Source organism: Stenella coeruleoalba (genome assembly GCF_951394435.1).
Source record: "Stenella coeruleoalba genome assembly, chromosome: 9".
In the NCBI taxonomy this organism is placed as follows: domain Eukaryota; kingdom Metazoa; phylum Chordata; class Mammalia; order Artiodactyla; family Delphinidae; genus Stenella; species Stenella coeruleoalba.
This window is the reverse complement of record NC_137155.1, coordinates 69040435-69067996: the sequence shown is the minus strand read 5'-3', so window position 1 is coordinate 69067996 and position 27562 is coordinate 69040435. Positions and strand designations below refer to the sequence as shown.

The 27562-nt window shown below is 36.3% G+C and overlaps 1 protein-coding gene across 4 annotated transcripts in view; it reads left to right on the top strand.

Moving 5' to 3' along the window:
• The window catches only part of TMEM168 (transmembrane protein 168), a 56918-nt gene extending 30721 nt beyond the window's left edge, over positions 1-26197 (top strand). For 3 of the 4 annotated variants that reach the window (XM_079930941.1, XM_079930942.1, XM_079930940.1), the window contains exons 3-5: positions 6579-6721; positions 9033-9307; positions 18418-23685. In XM_079930941.1, the coding sequence (XP_079787067.1) occupies positions 6579-6721; positions 9033-9307; positions 18418-18965 (966 nt within the window). In that variant the 3' untranslated portion in view covers positions 18966-23685. Of the gene's footprint in view, positions 1-6578; positions 6722-9032; positions 9308-18417; positions 23686-26086 lie in introns of those variants that run through there. The other variant, XR_013829625.1, reaches the window with a different exon arrangement.
• The last annotated feature ends 1365 nt before the right edge of the window (positions 26198-27562 follow it).

Genomic DNA, 27562 nt, shown 5'->3' with positions numbered 1-27562 from the left:
CTGGCAATGACCTCTGGGAGAACTCATGCTGATCAGTATTCTCCGGGGCCTCTGCCATCAGTGTTCTTGCTCCCCCTCCCCACTATTTAACCACAGCTGCCCCCCATCTCTGCCAGAGATCCTCCAAGTCTCGTAGGTAGGTCCAGCCCAGGTTCCTATGGAGTTACTGCTTTGTGCTGGGTCCCAGTGTATGTAAAACCTGTGTGCACCCTCCAAGAGTGGAGTCTGTGTTTCCCCCACTCCTCTGGAGCTCCTACACTCAAGCCCTGCTGGCCTTCAAAGCCAAATGCTCTGGGGGTTCCTCCTCCTGATGCCAGACCCTCAGGCTGGGGAGCCGGACATGGGGCTCAGGACTTTCACTCTTGTGGGAGAACCTCTGCAGTATAATTTTCCAGTTTGTGGGTTGTTCACCTGGCAGGTATGGGATTTGATAATGTCACAAAAGCACTCCTCCCATCATCTTGTTGTGGATTTTTCTCCGTCTTTGGATGTAAAATATCTTTTTTGGTAGGTTCCAGTCTTTTTTATTGTTGGTTGTTCAGCAGTTAGTTGTGATTTTGGTATTTTTATGGGAGGAGGGGGGGCTCAAGTCCTTCTACTCTGCCATCTTTTCCAAAATAGAGGGGCAGCTTTTAGTTTGGATGCTTGCTGTCTCTTTCCTCAGCGTGTGCTGGTCTTTACCTTTTTATGTGGGGTGTGCAGGTTCAGCGGCCCTTGTGCACTCACAGGACAGTGCGGGCAGGGCTTGGCACCTGCTTGGGGGTCTCCTGTGGGCGGCTGCTATCCGTGCACTCCTGGGATAGTGAGGGCAGCCTGCTTTTAGGTCTCATAGTGGCGACCTGTGCCCACCTCTGGAGCCCAGGATGGCAGTGATGACTTTCACACCACCACCCCCTCCCACCAACAGCTCCTGTGGGCGGTGTCCTGTTGCCTGGAAGCACTCACAGAGAAAGGAGCTCTTAATGGTGGTCCCACCCCTCTCCCCCTCCACCCCCAACAATGGCACCTTGCCTCTGTGGCAGGCCCTGGCTTCTTCTGAGTACCCCCTCTGTTGCCACAGTCTAGCCTCTTCAGGCTGTCTCCATGCAGCCAACCCTGGTCCCTTCCCTGGGTCTGACCCCTGAAGCCTGTACTTCAGCACCTAGCCCCCACCCTCACCAACAGCTGAGCATCTCAGGCGGGGGAGCACAGGGTGGCACTGATGACCTTCTGTGCAGGTGACTGTCTTGCCTTCTGCAAACCTGTTGCTGCACTCTCCTCCTAGGCTCCAAAGCTCCCCTCCATCCAGGCTGATTTCCCTACCAGTGAGGGGACTCCCCAAAATTCAGGAACCTTTTCTCATTCACAGCTCCCTCCCTGGGGTGCAGGCCCTGTCCCGATTTCTTTCTTTTTCGTTTTCCTTTTGTCCTACCCTGTTACGTGGAGGTTTTCTTGCCCTTTGGGAAGTCTGAGGTCTTCTGCCAGTGTTCAGTAGATGTTCTATGTGAATCGTTCCACTTGGAGATGTGTTTTTAATGTTTTTGTGGGGGGGAAGGTGAGCTCCCTGTCCTACTTCTTCACCATGTTGATCACCCCACCAATAATTATTTTATATAAATGGCTGACATAATTTGAATGTACAGTCCTCCCTCGATATCCACAGGGGATTGGTTCCAGTACCCCCTGTGAATACCAAAATTCGCAGTTGCTCAAGTCCCTTATATTTATGGTGTAGTACAGTTGGCCATCCATATCTAAAAGTTCCCTATCCACTTTTATGTGAATAAGGGTTTAATTGATCAAAGCATTTTCTATTATAATGGAGCAACATATGTAATAGAAGGTATAGGAATTGAAAATAATGAAATTATCAATATTTGTAGATAAGATGATTACCCGTTAAACCTAAGAGTTAACTGAAAAAGCAGTTGAAGTTGCTGTAGTAATAGTTGTGAGAATTGTTGCATCTTTTAAGTTGTAAGCTATGTCAAAAAATGGTAATTGTGCTCACTGATAGTTATCATTAACCCAACCAATATACAAACTATGTAAATTCTCTTGGACATACATAAGTTGTATGAGAAGAAATGGTGTTTATAGCAGAAATATATTTTTTAATATGTACATTACATCCTTTAACGAATTTGCCTCCTGACATTGTATCCTATTAGTGATCCAACCTGGATTAAGTGGTCAAACCTGGATTAAGATATGTAGACTGTTAATAACCCCCAGCATCCTGGAAGAAACAAACATCCTCTTAGAGAAGGTCTAATTATCCTAGGTCCAAAATTAATCATATAATAGTTTTTTTGCATACAGTGTTCAGCTCATAAATAAACCAGATGCACACACACACACACACACACACTCACATGGCATTGAGAGCAAGAAGCAGCAGAACCAACAGACAATAGGCAGACCAAAAAGTCTTGAGATATTGGAATTATCAAACAAAGAAAGCCATCATCCTTAGCAAGTTGGAAAAAAAGCAAAGATAATACATAATGGTAGGAAGTTAGAAATTATAAGAAAGTGACAAGGCAGATTTGATAAAGAACTAGACAGGTTTTAGAATCAGAAAATAAAATATCTGAAATTCATTCAGTGTGCTAGTTTAACAGATTAGACAAATGAGAAGTGAGCATTAGTGAACTGGAAAATATAGTTCAGATGAAGCTATGAAAGAAGGAGCTTAAAGAGGAAAAACAGAGAAAATACTATACAGAGAAAAGGATAAGACTCATTGAGGATACAGAGAGATATCATCTGTGTTTTACTGGAGTGCCAGAAATAAAGGAGGAAATGTAGGCAAAAGGAAATATTTGAAAGGATAGACAGATAGGCCAGTGGAACATAAGAGTATAAAAGTAGATACCAGAATACTTGATTTATGACAAAGATGGCACAGTAATGTGGAATGGTTGAGATTTTCAATAATTAGTAATTAGATAATTGGGTGTTCACATAAAAAACTTAATTTGGACTGTTATTATGAAAATAACTACATTTGGATTATAGACCTAAAAGCAAAGTGCAAAACAACAAAGCCTTTAGAGGATAATGTACAATACCTTCTTGACTTTTATGTGGGTGGAGAAGATTTAACAAGACACAAAATGACTATGTTACACTTAAGAACTTAAGTTACGCAAAAAGCAGCATTAACAGTCACAGAGGGAAAGGTATTTGCAATACAACCAACTAAAGACTTTTTTTTATACATCTTTATTGGAGTAATTGCTTTACATTACTTAATTACTTTACATTACATTAATTAATTGCTTGACAATGTTGTGTTAGTTTCTGCTGTACAGCAAAGTGAATCAGCTATATGTATACATATTACCCATATCCCCTCCCTCTGGAGCCTCTCTCCCACACTCCCTATCCCACCTCTCTAGGTCATCACAAAGCACCGAGCTGATCTCCCTGTGCTATGTGGCTGCTTCCCACTAGCTATCTATTTTACATTTGGTAGTATATGTAAGTCCATGCCACTCTCTCACTTCGTCCCAGTTTACCCTTCCCACTCCCTGTGTCCTCAAGTCCATTCTCTACGTCTGCGTCTTTATTCCTGCCCTGCCACTAGGTTCATCAGTACCATTTTTCTAGATTCCATATATATACATTAGTGTACGGTATTTGTTTTTCTTTTTCTGACTTACTTCACTCTGTATGACAGACTCTAGGTCTATCCACCCCACTACGAATAACTCAGTTTCACTCCTTTTTATGGCTGAGTAATATTCCATTGTATATATGTGCCATATCTTCTTTATCCATTCATCTGTCGATGGACACTTAGGTTGCTTCCATGTCCTGGCTTTTGTAAATATGCTGCAGTGAACATTGTGGTACATGTCTCTTTTTGAATTATGGTTTTCTCAGGGTATATGCCCAGTAGTGGGATGGCTGGGTCATATGGTAGTTCTATTTTTAGTTTTTTAAGGAACCTCCATAGTGTTCTCCATAGTGGCTGTATCAACTTACGTTCCTGCCAACAGTGCAGGAAGGTTCCCTTTTCTTCACACCCTCTCCAGCATTTATTGTTTCTAGATTTTTTGATAATGGCCATTCTGACTGGTGTGAGGTGATACCTCACTGTGATTTTCATTTGCATTTCTCTAATGATTAGTGATGTTGAGCATCTTTTCATGTGTTTGTTGGCAATCTGTATATGTCTTCTTTGGAGAAATGTCCATTTAGGTCTTGTGCCCAGTTTTGGATTAGGTTTGTGTTTTTTTTGATATTGAGCTATGTGAGCTGCTTGTATATTTCGGAGAGTAATCCTTTCTCAGTTGCTTCGTTTGCAAATATTTTCTCCCATTCTGAGGGTCGTCTTTTCGTCTTGTTTATGGTTTCCTTTGCTGTGCAAAAGCTTTTAAGCTTCATTAGGTCCCATTTGTTTATTTTTGTTTTTATTTCCGTTTCTCTAGAAGGTGGGTCAAAAGGATCTTGCTGTGATTTATGTCCTAGAGTGTTCTGCCTGTGTTTTCCCCTAAGAGTTTTATAGTGTCTGGCCTTACATTTAGGTCTTTAATCCATTTTGAGTTTATTTTTGTGTATGATGTTAGGAAGTGTTCTAATTTCAGTCTTTTACATGTAGCTGTCTAGTGTTCCCAGCACCACTTATTGAAGATGCTGTCTTTTCTCCATTGTATATTCTTGCCTCCTTTGTCATATAGGTGCATGGGTTTATCTTTGAGCTTTCTATCCTGTTCCATTGATCTATATTTCTTTTTTTGTGCCAGTACCATACTGTCTTGATTACTGTAGCTTTGTAGTATCCTCTGAAGTCAGGGAGGCTGACTCCTCCAGCTCCCTTTTTCTTTCTCAAGATTGCTTTAGTTATTGGGGTCTTTTGTGTTTCCATACAAATTGTAAAATTTTTTGTTCTAGTTCTGTGAAAAATGCAATTGGTAGTTTGATAGGGATTGCATTGAATCTGTAGATTGCTTTGGGTAGTAGAGTCATTTTCACAATGTTGATTCTTCCAATCCAAGAACATGGTATATCTCTCCATTTGTTTGTATCCAACTAAAGACTTTTATCTAAAATATACTGAGAGCAAAATAAAACTGTAAATCAGTGACAGAAAGGCAGCCCCGTGGCAAAATGCTTCACCAAAGATGAAACCAAAATGATCAAAGGTATTTAACATAAGTAATAATCAGAGAACTCCATACTTATTCTGGTTTTGTTTATCATAGGGGAAAAGGAATCTAAATACAACAAATAGGAAATCAGCTAATTAAAATTTTATAAATATGATAGTAATGCCATTTGATACTTATAAATAATTTAGAATTACATTAATGGGCTTTAACATATTAAAAAGTTTGCAGAACATTATATATCATTGCACTTTGGTAAGAAACTAAATATTTGTGAATATTTATATATATTGTATGATGTCTGAACATATTTTAAAAAGTTAGCTGTGTGTGGATGATGGTACTTGGAATTATTCTAATCGTAGTTTTACTCATTTGTATTTTCTGTTGTTTCTAAATTGAGCATGTACTGTATTATTTATGTAACTGATAACACAGAATGTACCAAAAATAGGGCATTATATCCATTTTTCCATTATCGGAGTCAGCTTTATTTTTTTATTGAAATTCCGATCAAATGAACCACTTCTTAGTGTTAGAAAACTGTATTCATGCACATAGACACATAACTCTGTAATATGTGCAGTAGCAACACAAAAAATGTGGGATACTATCCGTATTGTAAAAATACAGGTCAGTTCTGAGTGACTCATCCTTCCTTTTCCTTTTCATTTAAATGGATCCTTTAATTTTTTGTTTGTTTCTTTTAATTGCAAATACTACTTAAATCTTGTTTTCTCTTAATATGTCTCCTGCCTCCCTTTTTCCATTCTGTTTTTAGGCTGCTTAAATGTCTTCAATATATGTCTTTATATGTATGTATGTATGTATGTGTGTGTGTATATATATATATATATATATATATATACTTTTTTTTAGTTTTGAATTTATAGTCTAGAGCTTTTCAAAGGAAAAGTTTGTTATAAGTTTAATTTAAGAATGGAATTCATTTTGATAGCTTTAAGGAGCTTACAGTTTAAGATTTTCTCTTAATTTCTGGACATTTCACAGGGGGAAAAAAAGCCCTTTCTAAAGTACCTTTTCTGATAAAGTAAATGAGTGTGTTATTTGTAAAATGATTTAGAGCATGTGGGTTTTAACAGGAAAGGATTTGTTTTCTGGCTTTTTCTCTGTCATATCAAGGGTGTGGTTATATTTTTGTTTTGTTTTTTAGCTTGAGTGGGATGTTACTTGACATCCCATCATAAAAATACAGCACATCATAAAAATGCAATGTGCTGTATTTGTTTTGCCATGACTTCCAAGCAGCTTAGAGGTAAATTTAGGGTTCATTGCTTATCCATGTATACACTTATCTCTTTCAACTTATAACGATTTTTAGGTCATTAATTATCCTTTTTATCCTTTTTGGAAGTAGAGGCAAAAAATGAATATGCATTTATGTAAATATATATACATATACACATATATAAGTTCAGTCACACACTCTGTGTAAACATGCTGTTTTAAATTTTTTTTTAGCCAACAAATGGAATCTTCTTGAGCATGTTTCTGATTGTTTTGCCATTGGAATCTATGGCTCATGGCCTCTTCCATGAATTGGGTAACTGTTTAGGAGGAACATCTGTTGGATATGCTATTGTGATTCCCACCAACTTCTGCAGGTACAGTAACCTAGTATAATAAGTAATAGCTACTTGACTCTTAATATTTTGCTAATATTGGTATAAGATGATAGCTCATTTTTTCAAAACTATAATATTCTCAAAGTATAATACTCTTGCTTTTTTATTTTCCATTTATCCCAAATGTTTAAAAACCTTTATCTACTCTGAGTAATAATATAATCTTCAGGGTTCAATTAAAATTTTATTTTTGATAAATGTGATTAGCTTATATTTTAGCTAAAAATCATAAAATATGAATGGATTTTCATAAAATATGAATGGATTTTCTAAGTAAAGTTCCTGCCCTTTCTTTAGAGAGGGATATCTTGTTTAAGAAAATGTGAAACAACATGGTGAAGTATAATAGAATGTACACTGGACCTCAGTGTTCTAAATTCTAGTTCTGTGTTACTTTAGGCAGATCATAACTTCTCTGGACCTCAGTGTCTTTATCTAAAATGCAAACAATACCATTCTGCCCGTATAGAGAAATGTTATGAAGAGCTAATGAGACTATAAATATAAAAACACTACTAGAAAGTGTCATACAAATACCACGAATCCAAAAACATTGGCAGTGAAGTTAAGTATTTGATTGCAGTTTTATTTGGAAATATTTTTGACCCTAAATGTATGGCAAACCTGTTTCAGTCTGTAAATATTGCCAAATTTTAGTTTTTCTTTTGTAGTTAAGTACCTTTGAAGTAGAAAAAAATAGTTCCTTTCCATTAATGAATTCTGTTGACCAAGCAGTCATCATACTTTCCTTGGCCAGGGGTGGGAGAGGGCTTGAAATGAACTTTTTATCTGATTTCAAATATTTGACATAAAAAACACATAGTAAATATTTCCTCCATATTAAAGACTTGACATATAAGTTGAAGATTCTCATGAGAAGTAAAAGAAATACGTTTAGAAGGATCACATAAAGTAAGATGTGACAACTCTGCAGGAAGAATATGTGGAAGTAGTAATTTGCACAGTTAGATTTTTATTCTGTTATAATTTTTGATTATGCATTGCTTTATTCTTTTGCTGTTTTGTGGCTGTTAAATGATACAGATAGGGACAAAATGTTTTGTTCTTTTAATGAAAACTTTTATAGAATTAATAGAATAGTATTGATAATACATGAAGCAAAATATAAAGTTTTCAAAATTCCTACTAGAAATCTCTTTTCTGGATAAGAGTTATGAATTTTTCTCCCTCAATATTGATTTGATTCTGCTAGTTTTAAGACTTGGTTTATTATCTTTACTAAAGTACCATTTTACATGTATTCCAGGATCAGGTCTAAGTCTTCAGTTAGTATTCAGTAGTATATAAGGCAGTGGACCTAAATAGTAATAATTTTTTTAAAATAAATTTATTTATTTTATGTATTCGTTTATTTTTGGCTGCGTTGGGTCTTCGTTGCTGCACCTGGGCTTTCTCTTGTTGAGGCGAGCAGGGGCTACTCTTTGTTACAGTGCGCGGGCTTCTCATTGCAGTGGCTTCTCTCATTGCAGAGCACAGGCTCTGGGTGTGCGGGCTTCAGTAGTTGCAGTGCGTGGGCTCAGTAGTTGTGGCTCATGGGCTCTAGAGCGCAGGCTCAGTACTTGTGGCACGTGGGCTTAGTTGCTCCGTGGCATGTGGGATCTTCCCAGACCAGGGCTCGAACTCATGTCCCCTGCATTGGCAGGCGGATTCTTAACCACTGTGCCACCAGGGAAGTCCATAATAATTGTTTTAAAATGTCATTTATTAAAAGGTAAGTTCTGTCATTTATTAAAAGGTAAGTTCTATCATTTATGTACCTTAAGTTAGTAAAACTTGAACACAACTTTATAAAGACTATCTTTTTCAACACAGAAATTAAATATATAATTTAAAATATCGCTTCCATATTTTGTTAAAATTTTTTTCTCAAAAAAGTACTTTCATTATTGTCCCCACCCAGGTATTCTAGAAACATTTTGGGGGTAGAATTAGTACAGTCTTGCTTTTTAAAGTTTTGTTTAATATCTGTCATTTGGTAAGAAGATATGAATAAAGAATGAAGAGTAGTACTATCTACATTTGGAGATATTCTCCCAGCTTCCAGTTTTATTGATAAGAAATATAATTTTTAGAAACTAGGCTTTGATTTTCCAAGCTTAATTCTTATCACTGTAGAAAATTTAGGAAAGATGTTTTTCTTAAAAAAAATCCTGCCATTTAATTAGCCACTTATGATTCTTAGATAATTTATTATAAATGAAGAATAGGAATGTGACATAGAATGAACACTTCATAAACACTAAAATGATCTTTTTTTCTCCTTCTTCAGTCCTGATGGTCAGCCAACACTTCTTCCACCAGAACATGTACAGGAGTTAAATTTGAGGTCTACTGGCATGCTCAATGCTATCCAAAGGTTTTTTGCATATCACATGATTGAGACCTATGGATGTGACTATTCTACAAGTGGCCTGTCCTTTGATACTCTACATTCCAAACTGAAAGCTTTCCTTGAACTTCGGACTGTGGATGGACCTAGACATGATACGTATGTTTTGTATTACAGTGGGCACACCCATGGTACAGGAGAGTGGGCTCTTGCAGGTAAATCCACCTCTGGCAATTTCACTATTGTAAAAATATGCCTATTCGTGGAAATCTGTCCTTCACACTGAAACATTAAGTTTCCAAATTCTCAGTTTTCCACTTCACAGATTACCAAGTATACATACGACTGTTTTGTTTGCCTTTTCTCTGGCATACTTGTTTAGCATAATTTTAGTAATCTCTAAAGGTTTTGAAAATTATGTTTTGTGTTGATTGGAAGAAAAAATCTGACTGCTTGATCTAAGACTTATAATTAGTTTCCCTTTAAAGTATTTTCAGAATTATTAAATGTAGTTACATTTTTCAGAAGCTGATCAACTTATTTGACTAATACTTGTAAGTCTTTAAGGTGTTACAGGATGCTGATTTCAGTAGTTCTTCATATATGGAGTTTCATTTATGTTAGAAAGCTCACCATAGTTTTAAGCAGCAGGTGATATGATATGGTTGCAGTAGTGCTTAGGTCAGTGCTTGGTCCTCATTTGCCCCAACAGTGTTGTTTGAGGCAAGTTTCTCTGTTTCAGTTCTCTCATCTGTAAATAGAAGGGGTAATATTAAGTCTCCTTGCCAAGGGAGAAATGAGACCCTGTAAGTCAAAGGCTTTGTTTTATGAATTACTTGCTTAGTGCCTGGAAGAGAGTCTGGCATATAGTAGGAGATCCTTAAGTAATATAGATAGATGGATGAAATCACTGAATGAATCACAAAAAAAGGTAATTTCTTATTTTAGATTAGAAATAGTTTTTAGATTTAATTATGTCCTACTTTTTTTTCTATAAAATATTTCAGATGTTTTACACCATGAACACAAACAATAAAATAATCATAAAATATAAGTAGAAAACGATATTCAGATCAAAGAAAAATATAAAACAAAAGTATTATGGAAGGACAGAGGTAGAGCGCCAATACAAGAACTCCAGAAGAAAGGAAATAAACTCAAGGTTAAAGGAGACACGATTTCAAACCATCATGGTCTCACTAATTTCATGCCAGATTGGTTTCCAGGGTTTTATTATAAATACATTTTTTGGTTTTGCAAATAAATATTAAATAACTCAATGGCTGTCTAGAAGGAGTAAAGGCAAACTAATACTTACTGAGCACATTTGAAGCATAGCTACTATGCTTGGTACTTTATACACATTATTAGATTTAATCTTCACTTGAAATTTCTTGAAGTAAATACTATCATCTCTATCTTCATTTTTCAGAGGATGAAATGAAAGCTGAAAGTGGTTACATAACTTATCTATAGTCATACTACTACTAAGTGATGGAATCATGATTCAAGCCCAGATCTCCCTGACCCCTAAAATCTTCCCCCTATTGCACCATGTTGCTGCCAAAGATGAAAACCATGAAGATAGAGAAATGGCATGTTCTGGTTCAGTAGATATTTTTGTTAGCATGGTTCACCCATTTTCAAAATACTGTAATATAGAAGAAGCTAGTCAGCATTAAAACTACGTCAGTATAATGGTTTATAAAATCATTTACTTGACCTATACTTTTTAATAACAGTGTGTAAAATAACTTTAATTTTTATGGCTATTTCAAGTTCAGGTAAAGTATAGCATTCTGTGTACTTCAGAGCACAAGAGAAAAAGTTCTAGTCTGCTCAAAAATCTTTACAGAAATATATTTCAGACCCAAAAACAGGGATTGATTATTGAAAACTACTGCAGTGCTTATAATAATAACCTCTTCCCTAAGCAAATGGGTCGAAAAAGGCATAATTTTGGTGACCATGCATATATCCTTAGTAATTTTTAAGTTTTAAAAGAAAGTAATTTAAGAAGCAAACATGTTGTACATTTCCATGAAGGATTTATTACTTAATGTAACCATTTTGCCAAAAGTTTGCATTTTTCTTAAGTCCTTTAAAATTTATCTCAAGTATTTTTTAAAAGGTGGCTTTGGAAATAAGTTCTAGATGTTCAGTTTACTGATTTTTTTGTTTGTTTTTAGTTTATTTTTGTGTATGGTGTTAGGGAGTGTTCTAATTTCATTCTTTTACATGTAGCTGTCCAGTTTTCCCAGCACCACTTATTGAAGAGACTGTTTTTTCTCCATTGTATATCCTTGCCTCCTTTGTCATAGATTAGTTGACCCTAGGTACGTGGGTTAGCTCTGGGCTTTCTATCCTGTTCCATTGATATAAATTTCTGTTTTTGTGCCAGTACCATAGTCTTGATTACTGTAGCTTTGCAGTATAGTCTTAAGTCAGGGAGGCTGATTCCTCCAGCTCTGTTTTTTTCCCTCAAGAATGCTTTGGCTATTCGGGGTCTTTTGTGTCTCCATACAAATTTTAAGATTTTTGGTTCTAGTTCTGTAAAAAATGCCATTGGTAATTTGATAGGGATTACATTGAATCTGTAGATTGCTTTGGGCAGTATAGTCATTTTCATAATATTGATTCTTCCAATCCAAGAACATGGTATATCTCTCCATCTGTTGGTATCATCTTTAATTTCTTTCATCAGTGTCTTATAGTTTTCTGCATATAGGTCTTTTGTCTCCCTAGGTAGGATTATTCCTAGGTATTTTATTCTTTTTGTTGCAGTGGTAAATGGGGATGTTTCCTTAATTTCTTTCAGATTTTTCATCATTAGTGTACAGGAATGCAAGAGATTTCTGTGCATTAATTTTGTATCCTGCAGCTTTACCAGATTCATGGATTAGCTCTAGTAGTTTTCTGGTGCCATCTTTAGGATTCTCTATGTATAGTAGTATCATGTCATCTGCAAACAGTAACAGTTTTACTTCTTTTCCAATTTGTATTCCTTTTATTTCTTTTTCTTCTCTGATTGCCGTGGCTAGGACTTCCAAAACTATGTTGAATAATAGTGGTAAGAGTGGACATCCTTGTCTTGTTCCTGATCTTAGAGGAACTGCTTTCAGTTTTTCACCATTGAGAATGGTTTGCCTTTATGATATATGGCCTTTATTATGTTGAGGTAGGTTCCCTCTATGCCCACTTTCTGGAGAGTTTTTATCATAAATGGGTGTTGAATTTTGTCAAAAGCTTTTTCTGCATCTATTGAGATGATCATATGGTTTTTATTCTGCAATTTGTTAATATGGTGTATCACATTGATTTGCATATATTAAAGAATCCTTGCATCTCTGGGATAAATCCCACTTGATCATGCATGGTGTATGATCCTTTTAATGTGTTGTTGGATTCTGTTTGCTAGTATTTTGTTGAGGATTTTTGTATCTGTATTCATCAGTGATATTGGTCTGTAATTTTCTTTTTTTGTAGTATCTTTGTCTGGTTTTGGTATCAGGGTGATGGTGGCCTCATAGAACAAGTTTGGGAGTTTTCCTTCCTCTGCAATGTTTTGGAAGTGTCTGAGAAGGATGGGTGTTAGCTCTTCTCTAAATATGTGATAGAATTCACCTGTGAAGCCATCTGGTCCTGGACTTTTGTTTGTTGGAAGATTTTTAATCACAGTTTCAATTTCATTACTTGTGATTGGTCTGTTCATATCTTCTATTTCTTCCTGGTTCAGTCTTGGAAGGTTATACCTTTCTAAGAATTTGTCCATTTCTTCCAGGTTGTCCGTTTTATTGGCATAGTGTTGCTAGCAGTAGTCTCTTACGATGCTTTGTATTTCTGCGGTGTTTGTTGTCACTTCTCCTTTTTCGTTTCTAATTTTATTGATTTGAGTCTTCTCCCTCTTTTTCTTGATGGCTAATGGCTTATCAATTTTGCTTATCTTCTCAAAGAACCAGCTTTTAGTTGTACTGATCTTTGCTATTGTTTTCTTTGTTTCTATTTCATTTATTTCTGCTCTGATCTTTATGATTGCTTTCCTTCTGCTAACTTTGGGTTTTGTTTGTTCTTCTTTCTCTAGTTCCTTTAGATGTAAGGTTAGATTGTTTGAGATTTTTCTTGTTTCTTGAGGTAGGCTTGTATAGCTATAAACTTCCCTCTTAGAACTGTTTTTGCTGCATCCAAAAGGTTTTGGATCGTCGTGTTGTCATTGTCATTTGTCTCTAGGTATTTTTTAGTTTCCTCTTTGATTTCTTCAGTGATATCTTGGTTATTTAGTAACACATTGTTTAGCCTCCATATGTTCGTGTTTTTTCCCCTGTAATTCATTCCTAATCTCATAGTGTTGTGGTCAGAAAAGAAGCTTGATATTTCAGTTTTCTTAAATTTACCGAGGTTTGATTTGTGACCCAAGATGTGATCTATCCTGGGGAATGTTCTGTGCGCACTTGAGAAGAAAGTGTAATCTGCTGTTTTGGGATGGAATGTCCTATAAATATCAATAAATCTTTCTGGTCTATTGTGTCATTTAAAGCTTGTTTCCTTATTAATTTTCTGTTTGGATGATCTGTCCATTGGTGTAAGTGAGGTGTTAAAGTTCCCCACTATTATTGTGTTACTGTCTATTTCCTCTTTTATAGCCGTTAGCAGTTGCCTTATGTATTGAGGTGCTCCTACGTTGGGTGCGTAATATTTACAGTTGTTACATCTTCTTCTTGGATTGATCCCTTGATCATTGTGTAGTGTCCTTCGTTGTCTCTTGTAATAATCTTTATTTTAAAGTCAATTTTATCTGATATGAGAATTGCTACTACAGCTTTCTTTTGATTTCTATTTGCATGGACTACCTTTTTCCATCCCATCACTTTCAGTCTGTATGTGTCCCTAAGTCTGAAGTGGGTCTGTTGTAGACAGCATATATATATGGGTCTTGTTTTTGTATCCATTCATCCAGTCTGTGTCTTTTGGTTGGAGCATCTAATCCATTTACATTTAAGATAATTATTGATATGTATGTTCCTATTACCACTTTCTTAATTTGGGGGGGTTTGTTTTTATAGGTCTTTTCCTTCTCTTGTGTTTCCTGCCTAGAGAAGTTCCTTTAGCATTTGTTGTAGAGCTGGTTTGGTGGTGCTGCATTCTCTTAGCATTTGCTTGTCTGTAAAGCCTTTAATTTATCCATTGAATCTGAATGAGATCCTTGCTGGGTAGAGTAATCTTGGTTGTAGGTTCTGTCCTTTCATCACTTTAAGTATATCATGCCACTCCCTTCTGGCTTGTAGGGTTTCTGCTGAGAAATCAGCTGTCAACCTTATGGGAGTTCCCTTGTATGTTATTTCTCGTTTTTCCCTTGCTGCTGTCAATAATTTTTCTTTATCTTTAATTTTTGCCAGTTTGATTACTGTGTGTCTCGGCATGTTTCTCCTTGGGTTTATCCTGTATGGGACTCTCTGCGCTTCCTGGACTTGGGTGGCTATTTCCTTTCCCATGTTAGGCAAGTTTTCGACCATAATCTCTTCAAATATTTTCTCGGGTCCTTTCTCTCTCTCCTTCTGGAACCCCTATAATGCAAATGTTGTTGCATTTAATGTTGCCTCAGAGGTCTCTTAGGCTGTCTTCATTTCTTTTCATTCTTTTTTCTTTATTCTGGTCCGCAGCAGTGAATTTCACCATTCTGTCTTCCGGGTCATATATCCGTTCTTCTGCCTCAGTTATTCTGCTATTGATTCCTTCTAGTGTAGTTTTCATTTCAGTTATTGTGTTGTTCATCTCTGTTTGTTCTTTAATTCTTCTAGGTCTTTTTTAATCATTTCTTGCATCTTCTCGATCTTTGCCTCCATTCTTTTTCCGAGGTCCTGGATCATCTTTACTGTCATTATTCTGAATTCTTTTTCTGGAAGGTTGCCTATCTCCACTTCATTTAGTTGTTTTTCTGGGGTTTTATCTTGTTCCTTCATCTGGTACATAGCCCTCTGCCTTTTCATCTTGTCATTCTGTGAATGTGGTTTTTGTTCCACAGGCTGCAGAATTGTAGTACTTCTTGCTTCTCAGTTTACTGATATTTATATTATCTTTTTCATTTCTTAGGAAATGTAATAGACACCAAGATAAATAGCATAAAAGTGTTCTTAAATTTTCATTCACTATGAATAAGGAATAATTTATGAACACAAACTCTAAAGCAGGGTAATATTTTAGGCAAATGTCTAGCAGTTACATTCTGCAGTGTTTTATCTTTATAATATTTTTTTAAGTATGTCAATAAGTTAACCATTATAGAATTCTTCTATTAGGCCAGAAGATCTGTTCGTGTATGTGTAACTTTCTTTGTGAGAGTCTTTGTTGTAAAAATAGGAAAAAAAAATGGAGAAAGCATAGCTTGACAGGCCTTCCCTTTCCCATGAAGGCTAGGTTTTTGTCCCATAATAATTCAGCAACTGTATACTCCCCCACGGCCTGAGGCACCTGGCTCAGTGGATGAGTCCTCTTTTCAGTCAGTTCCTGGCCTTGGCCTGCCTGAAACAACCCTCAAAGGTTGATTCTATCTCAGAAGTAGTATTGAACACCCCTGCCCTGAAGAAAATGCTTTAATTCATTCCAGGCCAAGTGACAAAGAACTCTAAGCACTGAGCTTTATCAATAGGTATTTTTCTAGAAACGTCTAAATAAGAAACGTCACGACTCGATTTTACTTCAGCAAGTTAAGAGTAGGTCCAAAAATCACTGTGAGAAAGAGAATCTTTATCCCATACCTTTACTGTTAGTACTTCTTAGAATATGTAGTCTTCTTACATTTATGGGGCTCCATAGTGTAGAACCTGATATTTTTGCCTGTTTGAGGGTAAAAAACAATTATGGTAATGACAAGAGAGACAGAAATACATAAAAAAATGTAGAAAACCTATAAAGCAGTTTATCACAGGTAAACAAAGTCTTTAAAAAGCAGTCTCAGTTACTTGAACTGTTGGCTTGAATTAGATTACTTGAATCAGATGGCTGTTATCTGAGATAAATGTAAATATTCTGCATCTGGACCAAAAGCCAAATGCAACATAGAAACTGTTCATAGGAGAAAGCAGAGCAAAACAAAACAAGAGAAGAGAAATAGTATAAAGGGCTTTAATACTGCTTTAAATTTCTTGCTGATATCTAAAGAGTGTGTTTATAAGAGAATTAGTGTAGAGTGTGCTGAAGAATATTTATTGAAATAGTTGTAGAAGGCAAGTTAGAACGATGAGGCAGGCAAGTTAGAACAATGATTTTTTGTGGCAGATGGAATTTGTATAACTCCTCTTGTAATCTGTGTTGTCCTGTCATCTCCAGAGACGTTTAATAAAACTGGCCATAAAGAAAAGTGAGCTTGATCATATTTAAAAAGATATCTCCTGGGGCTTCCCTGGTGGCGCAGTGGTTGAGAATCCGCCTGCTGATGCAGGGGACACGGGTTCATGCCCCGGTCTGGGAAGATCCCACATGCCGCAAAGCGGCTAGGCCCATGAGCCATGGCCACTGAGCCTGTGCGTCCAGAGCCTGTGTTCCGCAATGGGACAGGCCACAACAGTGAGAGGCCCGTGTACCGCAAAAAAAAAAAAAAAAAAAGATATGTTAGTAATATGTGAAAAATAGTGTCTCTGAGATGATTGATAGGTATGAGTGTAAGAGCAGTTCATGAAACAAATTTTTCATTGTCACAGTCTAAGATACAGCAGGCTGATGAATAAAAGAATATTAATTATTCATAAAGAATGTCATATACCCTGACTTTATAGGTCATATTATTAATAGAATCCAAATTCTAAAGGATTCTCTATCTCTTCAGTATTGTCATTTTGATAGTTTAGCAAAGAGCATGGTTGCTCTTGTTAAAAATACATATTCTGAAGTTAGGTTGTTGGAACTTGTATTAGTAAATTGTAGCATGTTAAAACTTTTTCTAATTATAAAAGTAACATATATTCAACATAAAAATTTTGGATCACATAAAGAGGTATAATAAACACCACCTGAAATCCAAATACCCGGAAATAACTACTGCTGTTATTTTTGTAGATACACTTCTCTGTCATGCTTTTTCTAATATCATAGATATTTTTGTCATTAAAATTTCTTTATAAATATCATTTATTATAAACCTCTTCTCATAAGGTTATACCATAATTTATATCCGTTCCCCCAGTAGTTTCAGATTTTACACTATCTTAGATAGCAGTGGGAAGATGAGCTTTATATGTATTTTTTTGTCTGCATTTCTACCCTTTCCTTAGGGTAAATTCCTAGAATTGGAATGACTGGATTAGAATACCATTTGAGACAGAGCCAGGACTAGGGTGAGGTGAGCATGGCAGTTGCTTGGGGCACAGAATTTAAGAGGGTGCTAAAAATTAAATGATGACGATAACATTTTAATGCAATATATTTAAAAATCAAAAGTTAATGCAAAAAAAAACCCATCCATAATGAACCACATGTAAATACTAGCTGTAAGATATATTTTTAAGTCAGAAATATATTTACTTTAGACCTTTCTGGTATATGTTTTTTTAATCCTTTATTGTTGTTCAGGTATAAAACTGATTTAAAAATAAACCCATTCCAAATTCATTCTTGTTACTGGTAGGAAGGGTGTTTTTCATCTCGTAGGTAACTACATATGAGGAGATAAGTTAATTCATTAGAAGTGTAGAACGGGGTGAGCCAACATTTTCTGTAAGGACCAGATATTTTTGGCTTGGTAGGCCATAAAGTCCCTGTTGCAACTACTTAGCTCTACCATTGTAGTATAAAAGCAGCCATAGACAGAATATAAATAAATGAATGTTATTTATAGAAATATGAAATATAAATTTCCTATAATTTTTACATGTCACAAACTTCTCTTTAAAAAAATTTTTTTTACCATTTAAAAATGTAAAATCAGTTCTTAGCTCTCAGGCTGTGCAAAACAAGTGGCAGGCTGGATTTGACCACGAGCCATAATTTGCTGCCCCTGATGTAGAATATTTGCTTTGCTGTATAATTTTAATTTTTTTCACTAAATTGAACTTTATAAAATAATTTTCTTATTTTATCATAGCATACCTCTTTAATGTGAATAACAGGATGATTGGGGGGTTGGGGGTGTTTTGGTTTGATTTTTTACCTGAAGCTGGAAGTCTGTTTTTTGTTTTTAAAAATTCTTCTGAAAGAGATACTTTGAAAAAAAGGCTCCCTCTTTTTTTTTCTTACATATTTTAAGAACTTAAAGAAAATACACTTAAGACAAAAGAGTATTCTTAGTAAGACACTTCAGAAATTCTTGCTCTACTGAACTTTCTGTTGTTCACAGGTGGAGACATACTACGCCTTGACACACTTTTAGAATGGTGGCGAGAAAAGAATGGTTCCTTCTGTTCCCGACTTATTATCATATTAGACAGTGAGAATTCAACCCCCTGGGTGAAAGAAGTGAGAAAAATCAATGACCAGTATATTGCAGTGCAAGGAGCAGAGATGACAAAAACAATAGATATTGAAGAAGCTGACCCACCGCAGCTGGGTGACTTTACAAAAGACTGGGTAGAATATAACTGCAACTCCACTAATAACATCTGCTGGACTGAAAAGGGACGCACAGTGAAAGCAGTGTATGGCGTGTCAAAACGGTGGAGTGACTACACTCTGCATTTGCCAACGGGAAGCGATGTGGCCAAGCACTGGATGTTGTACTTTCCTCGTATTACATATCCACTAGTGCATTTGGCAAATTGGTTGTGTGGTCTGAACCTTTTTTGGATCTGCAAAACTTGTTTTAGGTGCTTGAAAAGATTAAAAATGAATTGGTTTCTTCCTACCGTGCTGGACACAGGACAAGGCTTCAAACTTGTCAAATCTTAATTTGGAACCCAAAGTGGAATATTGTTGGGAGTTCATTCTACCAGTTATCACTAACTTGCCATTTTTTGCATATTGTATTTTTATTTGTAAAAAATATCTTGTTACTTCTGTAGCTGCTCTCATTTAGTCTTTTCTCCAGTAATAATGGTATATGTAAGGTGTTGGGAATAAGCACTATTTTATACTAAAAATATGTAGGGAGTCACAAATGTTGACTTTGTAAATGCATAAGAGATGTTAAAAATAATAACAATGCACTTTGAGGAATGTTTGCATATGCCTCTGATTAGAAAGAAGACACTCTGCTCTGCAGTGGCCAATGAAGAATCACTAATGCCTTATTTTCTAGGCATAGATTAAAGAATGTAAACCAGACAAATTGTTTACTATTATAAGAAAACTACCAATTTGCTTACAGAAGATTATTTTTTGTGAACAGTAGGTTTGAGTTCAAGGCCATTTGAAGAATTACAAGCTCTCTCTCAGAAAAGGGAAAAGGAAGAAGTCTGCTTAAAATGAATGCAAAATTTGCTTGTAGTCCATCACGTTTAGTTACTTGGCTATGACCTGTTATCGGTATCACAGAGAAGCCCAAATCACTGTTTAGGTCAAGACATTCTTCATATAGGTAACTGTAAGAAGCTAGAGCCTACAAATTGCTCCTTCATGCAGTGTTAGGGGCCTATGAAAGCACTGGCAGTTTTAAGGGTCTTTCTCAGGGTAACAATGTTTTCTTAATGAACAATGTTTCCAGCTGCAAATTCCTTCCAAATAAATTGTCTTCCCTTTCAAAAAGTAACCTTAAGAAATTTAGCCATTTGTCATTGATTTAGGCTATTTTCAGTACTGAGAAATGATTTTGATCTTTATAGAGTTAATGCTCTGTCATGAAAACTATTTTTCAGATCCCCATTAGTGGTAACACTTCTTTCTACTGAAGGTCAAAGGATTGGAAACAGGTGATTTTTCTTCATGTATACATATAATGTATTATGTAAAAAAGTATTCATATTGGCAATTTTACTTAAGCATAATGGTGTGGTTGTAATTTTTAAAACTTAATTCAGTGTTTTCTCGGATTAAAGCAGGCATGGATCAGGGTATCTCCTAAGAGGTAATTTACCTCCTGTTCCCTTCCAATAATCCTTACATTCTAAGTTTTCATCTCTGAGAAATAACAAGAAGGGAATAGAATTAAATTGGGGGATAATCTAATCTTTGTTGTTTAAATGGTGTGACGTCTCACCATTAAAGCCGTTTTCTCCAGCCTCAGAGAGAGTAAATAATGCCTCCACCATCTTCTACCTGGTGACTTGAAGTTTTAGTTAGGAAGAAGTCACTTAGCGTCAGGGAACTTGTATACCACTATCTATGCAGCATTGTTATATAGAGTCTGATTATTTCTGCATTTTGAGTATGATTTTCCTAATGTTCTGAATAAAATTTTGTCAAAAATTAATTTTTCACATAATGTGCAAATAACAGTTATTGAATGTTTTAGTGTATTAAGAGAGAGAGTCATAAAAAATGTCCAAATATTAGAGTTCATGGTTAGTAGCAGGTTGATTTAAAATTTTCCAATATTTGGTTACATATTTATATAAACATCATCCAAATGAAATAGTATATAGTGTTTCATTACTATTCAAAAATAGTGTAGCAGACAAGCCTAGTGTTAAAATTATGAGCTTACAGCTAAAAAACAGTTTAATTAACGTTAAGTAAAATCATCTTTTAAATTCTGAGCCAGTATTAAGCCAACTAGCTTTAACTAAAGTGTATCTCTTTACTCTGAGAAAGCCAAACATAAAAGTATATCCTGCATTCTTTATAAAGTGATACTAAGATTTTACTAAAAATCACATTCAAAAGGTAGCAGACATTTTTACAGCCACAAAGCTAATATTTTGATAAATATTTTCTATAAAGTACAACCAAAAAAGGTCTGGGCTAAAAATGTGACTTGAACCTATTTATTAAGTTTGATGAATTCTCCTACCCATACAAATAAGACATTATAAATGACTCTTAGGAGATGGCATCCTAAATTAAAGATGCCTATTTAAAAACATTCAAGTATGATAAATGATAGTATGGAGAAGGAATATTACAGGAAGGCTAAATTGATTGGTTATTTTTACCTAAAGATTAAAAAACAGACCTGACAATGAGACTAATTTTCTTATGGCTTCCATTTTATATATCATGTTTAGGAAGGAGTTACTTGAAGTGATAGAATTTATGTTAGGGCAAAATTTTACCATTCCACTAAAAAGAGATAACATGGAGATGTTTTTCAACATAATGTTGACTTAATTTGTTTCCTTATATGATACCTTGCTAAAACCATAAAAGACTCCCCTCTAAAAACATCTTTTTCAAATGTATACACTGTTATGTGATAAATTAAGGAGTCAAGTTCTTTTTCTCATAATTTTTTAGTTATGCTATTATTTCATTCAAAAGTTTAATTTGCTCTGACTAAACTCTTGGGATATTTGGATTTATCTTTGCATAGCTTTCTATCTCACTCTTCTTAATAAATATGAAATTCTATAGACAAGACCTTTTTCAGAAAACCATTTTTATGAACACTTTTCATAAATTACATACTTTTTAAAAGTTACATTGCTAATTCAAATGCATTTATATTTAATGCATTAGTGGGTAGAATTTTTTTGGAGTAAAATCTTCACTAAAGTCTATTTGTAACTGTACATTTTGTTTGTAAATTTTGGCTTGAATATATTTGCTGTTTTGGATACTGCATTTTTTATAGGTATCCTTTCACATTTAGAGCATAGTCTCTTTCAAAATAATGTTCTACATTACCTTTCCACAGGTGATGTGATAGTTACTATTATGTATGCCAAAAGAAAATGGCTTAATTTTAAGCATGTGATTAAGTATATTTGATAGTAAGTGCTCAAAGGAGTTAGATCTGTCAGTACTTTTGAACATCTCCTCTGTTGGGAAGTAACTAGACTGTCATCTCTTTTCAGGCAGAGGCTTGCACATCTTGGTATTTCTGGTACACAATTACCCAGAAGAGTGCCTTGCCTATAATTCTTATTATTTAAAAAATATTTTTGACTGAGTGAATGAATTTAGACTCCTAATGAGAAATTGGAATAACTTGATTGTAAATTATTACATTTTCTTGACAGTTTTACCTTAAGTGGATATTATTTCAAGATCCTCATTAAATTAATAATTACCAAAGACAGTTACAGAATCAGTGAAAGGAAAACTAATATCACATTTGTAGTTAAAGAGCCATAGGATCAAGATTAGGGAAGGAAAAACTTTGTTTGAATGAAAACATAGCTGATATCAATCACCAAAAAGTGGCTTTTTGTGGGTTGAGTCCCTTTTCCTCATGTCTCCAATATGATTAAGGTTGAATCTTTCATTGATTTCCCATTAGAAACATATAGACAGGTTGGAGATTTATCACAAATGGAACTTATTGAAAGAAAGTCTGACAGATGAACAAAGAAAGAATTTGGCTGTGCCTGTCACTGACAACTAGACTATAAAATCAGAAAAAATGGGCCTGTGAACATAAGCAGGTTCAGGACAAGTTAGGGAAACTAAAATTATATCAGCTTTGGAGTATCCTCACTAGTTGCAACACATAGGTGTACAGTATGATACAATGAAATTTAAGCAACAATTGTTCTGAGCAACTATTTTGATAAAGTAATTTACATTTATGTTTTTTAGGAAATATTACTTAGACCAAAGATGATTCAAAATTGAAATCTGTAGGCTAATCACTAAGGTTTCTTCAATATTAATATGTAAAAACCCTTTTGATTGATTTAAAAGTCAAATTGGCCAATCATCTTGTGTGATGACCTCAGTATTTTTTTTTTAAGTATCAACTTAAAATAAGTAGAGTAAGTAGACAAGTTTAGTAAAATTCTGTTGTTACTGTTTGGTTTGGACCTAAAAATCTTGATCTATCTTAAATCAGTGTGGCAGGGTCAGTGAGAAATATGGCATATCTCCCTAGATCAGCAATATTTACTCCATGTGAAGTAAAAATATTTTTATATTAAAACATACCAATGTACTGAGCAATATTTGCATTAATTTTTAGTGTAAATCACAAGACTTCAAAGCAATTTTAATATTGTACTAGGTCCTTTGTTCTCCTTACTGCAGAACACTGAAGATTCTTTGGACACAATTTTGGACGTTAATGATACTCTATATTAAAAAGAAAAAAAAATCCTTTGTCTTATGTCCTGGAAACACAAATAGCACGATGAATTTTCGCTAAAAAAATAATTTTGTTTGAATATATATGGAACTTCAGGTGGGTACTGTTTTAATGCAGTTTTATAATAGATATTTCTAGGTTCTTTGGAGTCCTTATACATATTGATTTCTTGTTCTACACAACTAGGTATTGGTAAGGAAAGTGGGGTGAGGATTTTGATTTGTAATCTACATCCCCATGCATTCATACCCATTCTGACCTATTTCTCTGCTATCTAATTAGAAGAGATACTACTCTTTCCAAAACCTAACCTTTGGATTCCTTTCTACATAAAATTAATTCATCAATAACAATAAAAGTGACAATGGCTATCATCTGTTGAATGTTTTTTATGTTCTAGGCACTGTGCTAACCACTTCTGTATACATGATTTCATTAAACCCTCACAACCACCTTTTGTGATGGATGTACTTTTATTTTATGAATGAGGAAACTGAGGCAATGAACTTAAGTAACTTTCCCCACATGACACATCTATGGATAAGAAGTTGGGTCTCAAACTCAGCTCTAAACCAGATTTTATGCTGTGGGGACTCCCACATACCAAGAAAAGGAAGGTTTTACTCGGGTATATATACCTACATGCCCTTTAGAGAACTGTTTGTGTATTTTGTCAAGGGGGTAGACACGTGGCTATAAGCATGTAAGCATAGGGAAGAGGGACAATTGGTCAATATAAAGACCTTCAGTTATTAATTGTACTAATATCAGCCCCACTTCTCAGCTCCTTCCTTAATTTTCTAGCAGTCTCTGATGCTAGAGCCTTTCTGGGGTTGTACTGGACTGCTCAGACACACCTCCCCAGAAGCATATTCTGGGAGGCTGCTAGGCTAGTGCTTGCTTTTCTCTGCCACCCAGTTCATACTCTTTTATCCATTTTGTCTTTGGATGTGTGCTGAAATCTCTGGTCTGATAATAGATCCCCCCATTCCCTACATCTTGATGGTATAGTCACCTGTTTATTCCTTTAAACTGGAGGAGAAGATATAGAGGCATGTGTTCACTATCTTGAACTCAAAGCCAAAGTAAGTTTCATTAAAAAAAAAAAGGTGAGGGCTTCCCTGGTGGCGCAGTGGTTGAGAGTCCGCCTGACGATGCAGGGGACACAGGTTCGTGCCCCGGTCCGGGAAGATCCCACATGCCATGGAGCGGCTGGGCCCGTGAGCCATGGCCGCTGAGCCTGCGCGTCCGGAGCCTGTGCTCCGCAACGGGAGAGGCCACAACAGTGAGGCCCGCGTACCGCAAAAAAAAAAAAAACAATTGACTTTTACTTCTGGTTAGTATATAAAATACAAAAGAACTTTGATCCAGTGGAAACATTAGAAAAATTCCAGGTTAAAATAAACATACTCTTTATTGGAGCTGCTGCAGAATAGTACATACAAACAAATCTAGGTGAAATAAATCCCAGAGAGCAAAAAATTCTTCATAAATAAGCAGAGACTGCAGCAGCTTCTATACCTGGGGCAAATGCCTGCCTTGAGTGCTAGCTAGTATGTTAGAATCAGAGCTGCCATGGACTGGGAGATTTTGCAGGAAAGAGGAAACCAGGCAAACTTTTGACAGCATTATGGGCTGGTGAGATGGGTCTGCAAGGGCAGTAAGCACTTGACCCAACAATTCTGCCCCCTTTCCCTGGAATTTTGCCAAGAAAGTGGCAGTGGAGGAGAGCCTCATAAGCGAAGAAATTCATGCAGCTTTGCACATCACACTTAGTTGCCAGACTTAATTGGAATCAAATATGAATCTGAACTATGTAAAAACAGACTTATTCCAGTTAAAACACTAAAAAGATCAAATCACTCAGTATCTTGGCAGATGAGGCATGGGAAGTTAGGGACTGGGCTAACTGAGGGTGAACTGAATCTGATTAAAGCTTCTGCCCAGCTCTGGCTCAGGTAAACCTGTGGGAGATTCAGAAGGGTAAGTCCCTCACCTAAACCACCTAGAATGAAAGGCATGCCATTTCTGAACAGACACAAATTACACTTTTCACTGTTCTTATATGCATAATACAGAATACATTTTTTTAAATTATAAGACATGAAGAGGGGAGGAACTGGACCCATTATCAAGAGTAAGCAGTCAAAAAATAGACTTGTAGATTACTAGCACATAAGAATTTTCAAACCAAATGGATATTCTAGGACTAATAAATATGTCAGAAAACTTTACATCACTGGATGGTACTTGAGGGTGAGGGTTAGTCCCTAGCATAGGGTGTCAGAGTGTGGCAGGAACCACAAAGCAGAGCTATCTGGCATAGACTAAGGAGGACATCCACACCAGGGACAAGGGAAAGATGATAATGGGAGATTGGTTACATAAGCACGGATTTATCAAACATGAAAATATATTTAAGATGATGGGAGCAGATTCTTCTGTTGAAGAAGGGAATTGCAAACATGGAAATGGAGAGAGCTAGAATAGTCACTAAGGTGTTGGATTCGAAGAGGCAGTATTAGATATAGAAATTAATAAGATGTAAATATGTGTAAGGATATGTGTTTATGTTTTTATACATGTAATCCCTAGCTTTGTTTACTAGGAAGGTCTGAGATTACCAGTGCCCCCATAGCAATGAACACACCTAGATCCCAGATCATGGCTTCTGAATATTATTCTCCACTGAAAGGATCCAGGGCTCTTTGGAGAAATAACTGATTACTTCTGATGAGCCTGGAATATGTTAGTTCCAGAGAGCTGGGACAATTTGAGCGTTAGGAAACTAAGTGCCCTTACTAAGTGCCCATACACACATATATGTATAACTATATGTGTATATGTATACATATATACATATGCATACATACTTCATGACTTCGATGAACAGGACAGTAATGTTAAAACAAAGAGGCAGAGGAGGAACCAAGATGGAGGAGTAGAAGGACGTGCTCTCACCCCCTCTTGCGAGAGCACCAGAATCACAACTAGCTACTGGACACTCACCAAAAAAGATACCGCACATCCAAAGACAAAGGAGAAGCCACAATGAGACGGTAGGAGGGGTGCAATCACAGTAAAATCAAATCCCATAACTGGTGGGTGGGTGACTCACAGACTTGCGAACACTAATACCACAGAAGTCCACCCACTACAGTGAAGGTCCTGAGCCCCACGTCAGGCTTCCCAACCTGGGGGTCCAGCAATGGGAGGAGGAATTCCTAGAGCATCAGACTTTGAAGCCTAGTGGGAATTGATTGCAGGACTTTGACAGGACTGGGGGAAACAGAGACTCCACTATTGGAGGGCACACACAAAGTAGTGTGAGCATCGGGACCCAGGGGAAGGAGCAGTGACCCCAAGGGAGACTAAACCAGACCTACCTGCTAGTGTTTGAGGGTCCCCTGCAGAGGCAGGGGGTGGCTCTGTTTCACTGTTGGGACAAGGACACTGGCAACAGAAGTTCTGGGAAGTGCTCCTTGGTGTGAGCCCTCCCAAAGTCTGTCATAAGCCCCAACAAAGAGCCCAGGTAGGCTCCAGTGTTGGCTTGCCTCAGGTCAAACAACCAACAGGGAGGGAACACAGCCCTATCCATCAGCAGGCAAGTGGATTAAAGTTTTACTGAGCTCCGCCCACCAGAGCAACAGTCAGCTCTACCCACCATCAGTCTCTCCCATCAAGCCTCTTAGATAGCCTCATCCATCAGAGGGCAGACAGCAGAAGCACTACAATCCTGCAGCCTGTGGAACATAAAACACATTCACAGTAAGATAGACAAGATGAAAAGGCAGAGGGCTATGTACCAGATGAAGGAAAAAGATAAAACCCCAGAAAAACAATTAAATGAAGAAGAGATAGGCAACCTTCCAGAAAAAGAATTCAGAATAATGATAGTGAAGATGATCCAGGGCCTCAGAAAAAGAATAGAGGCAAAGATCGAGAAGATGCAAGAAATGTTTATCAAAGACCTAGAAGAATTAAAGAACAAACATACAGAGATGAACAACACAATAACTGAAATGAAAACTACACTAGAAGGAATCGATAAGAGAAAAACTGAGGCAGAAGACCGGATAAGTGACCTGGAAAACAGAATGGTGGAATTCACTGCTGCCAAACAGACTAAAGAAAAAAGAATGAAAAGAAATGAAGACAGCCTAAGAGACCTCTGGGACAACATTAAACGCAACAACATTTGCATTATAGGGGTCCCAGAAGGAGAAGAGAGAGAAAGGACCAGAGAAAATATTTGAAGAGATTATAGTCGAAAACTTCCCTAACATGAGAAAGGAAATAGCCACCCAAGTCCAGGAAGCACAGCAAGTCCCATACAGGATAAACCCAAGGAGAAACATGCTGAGACACA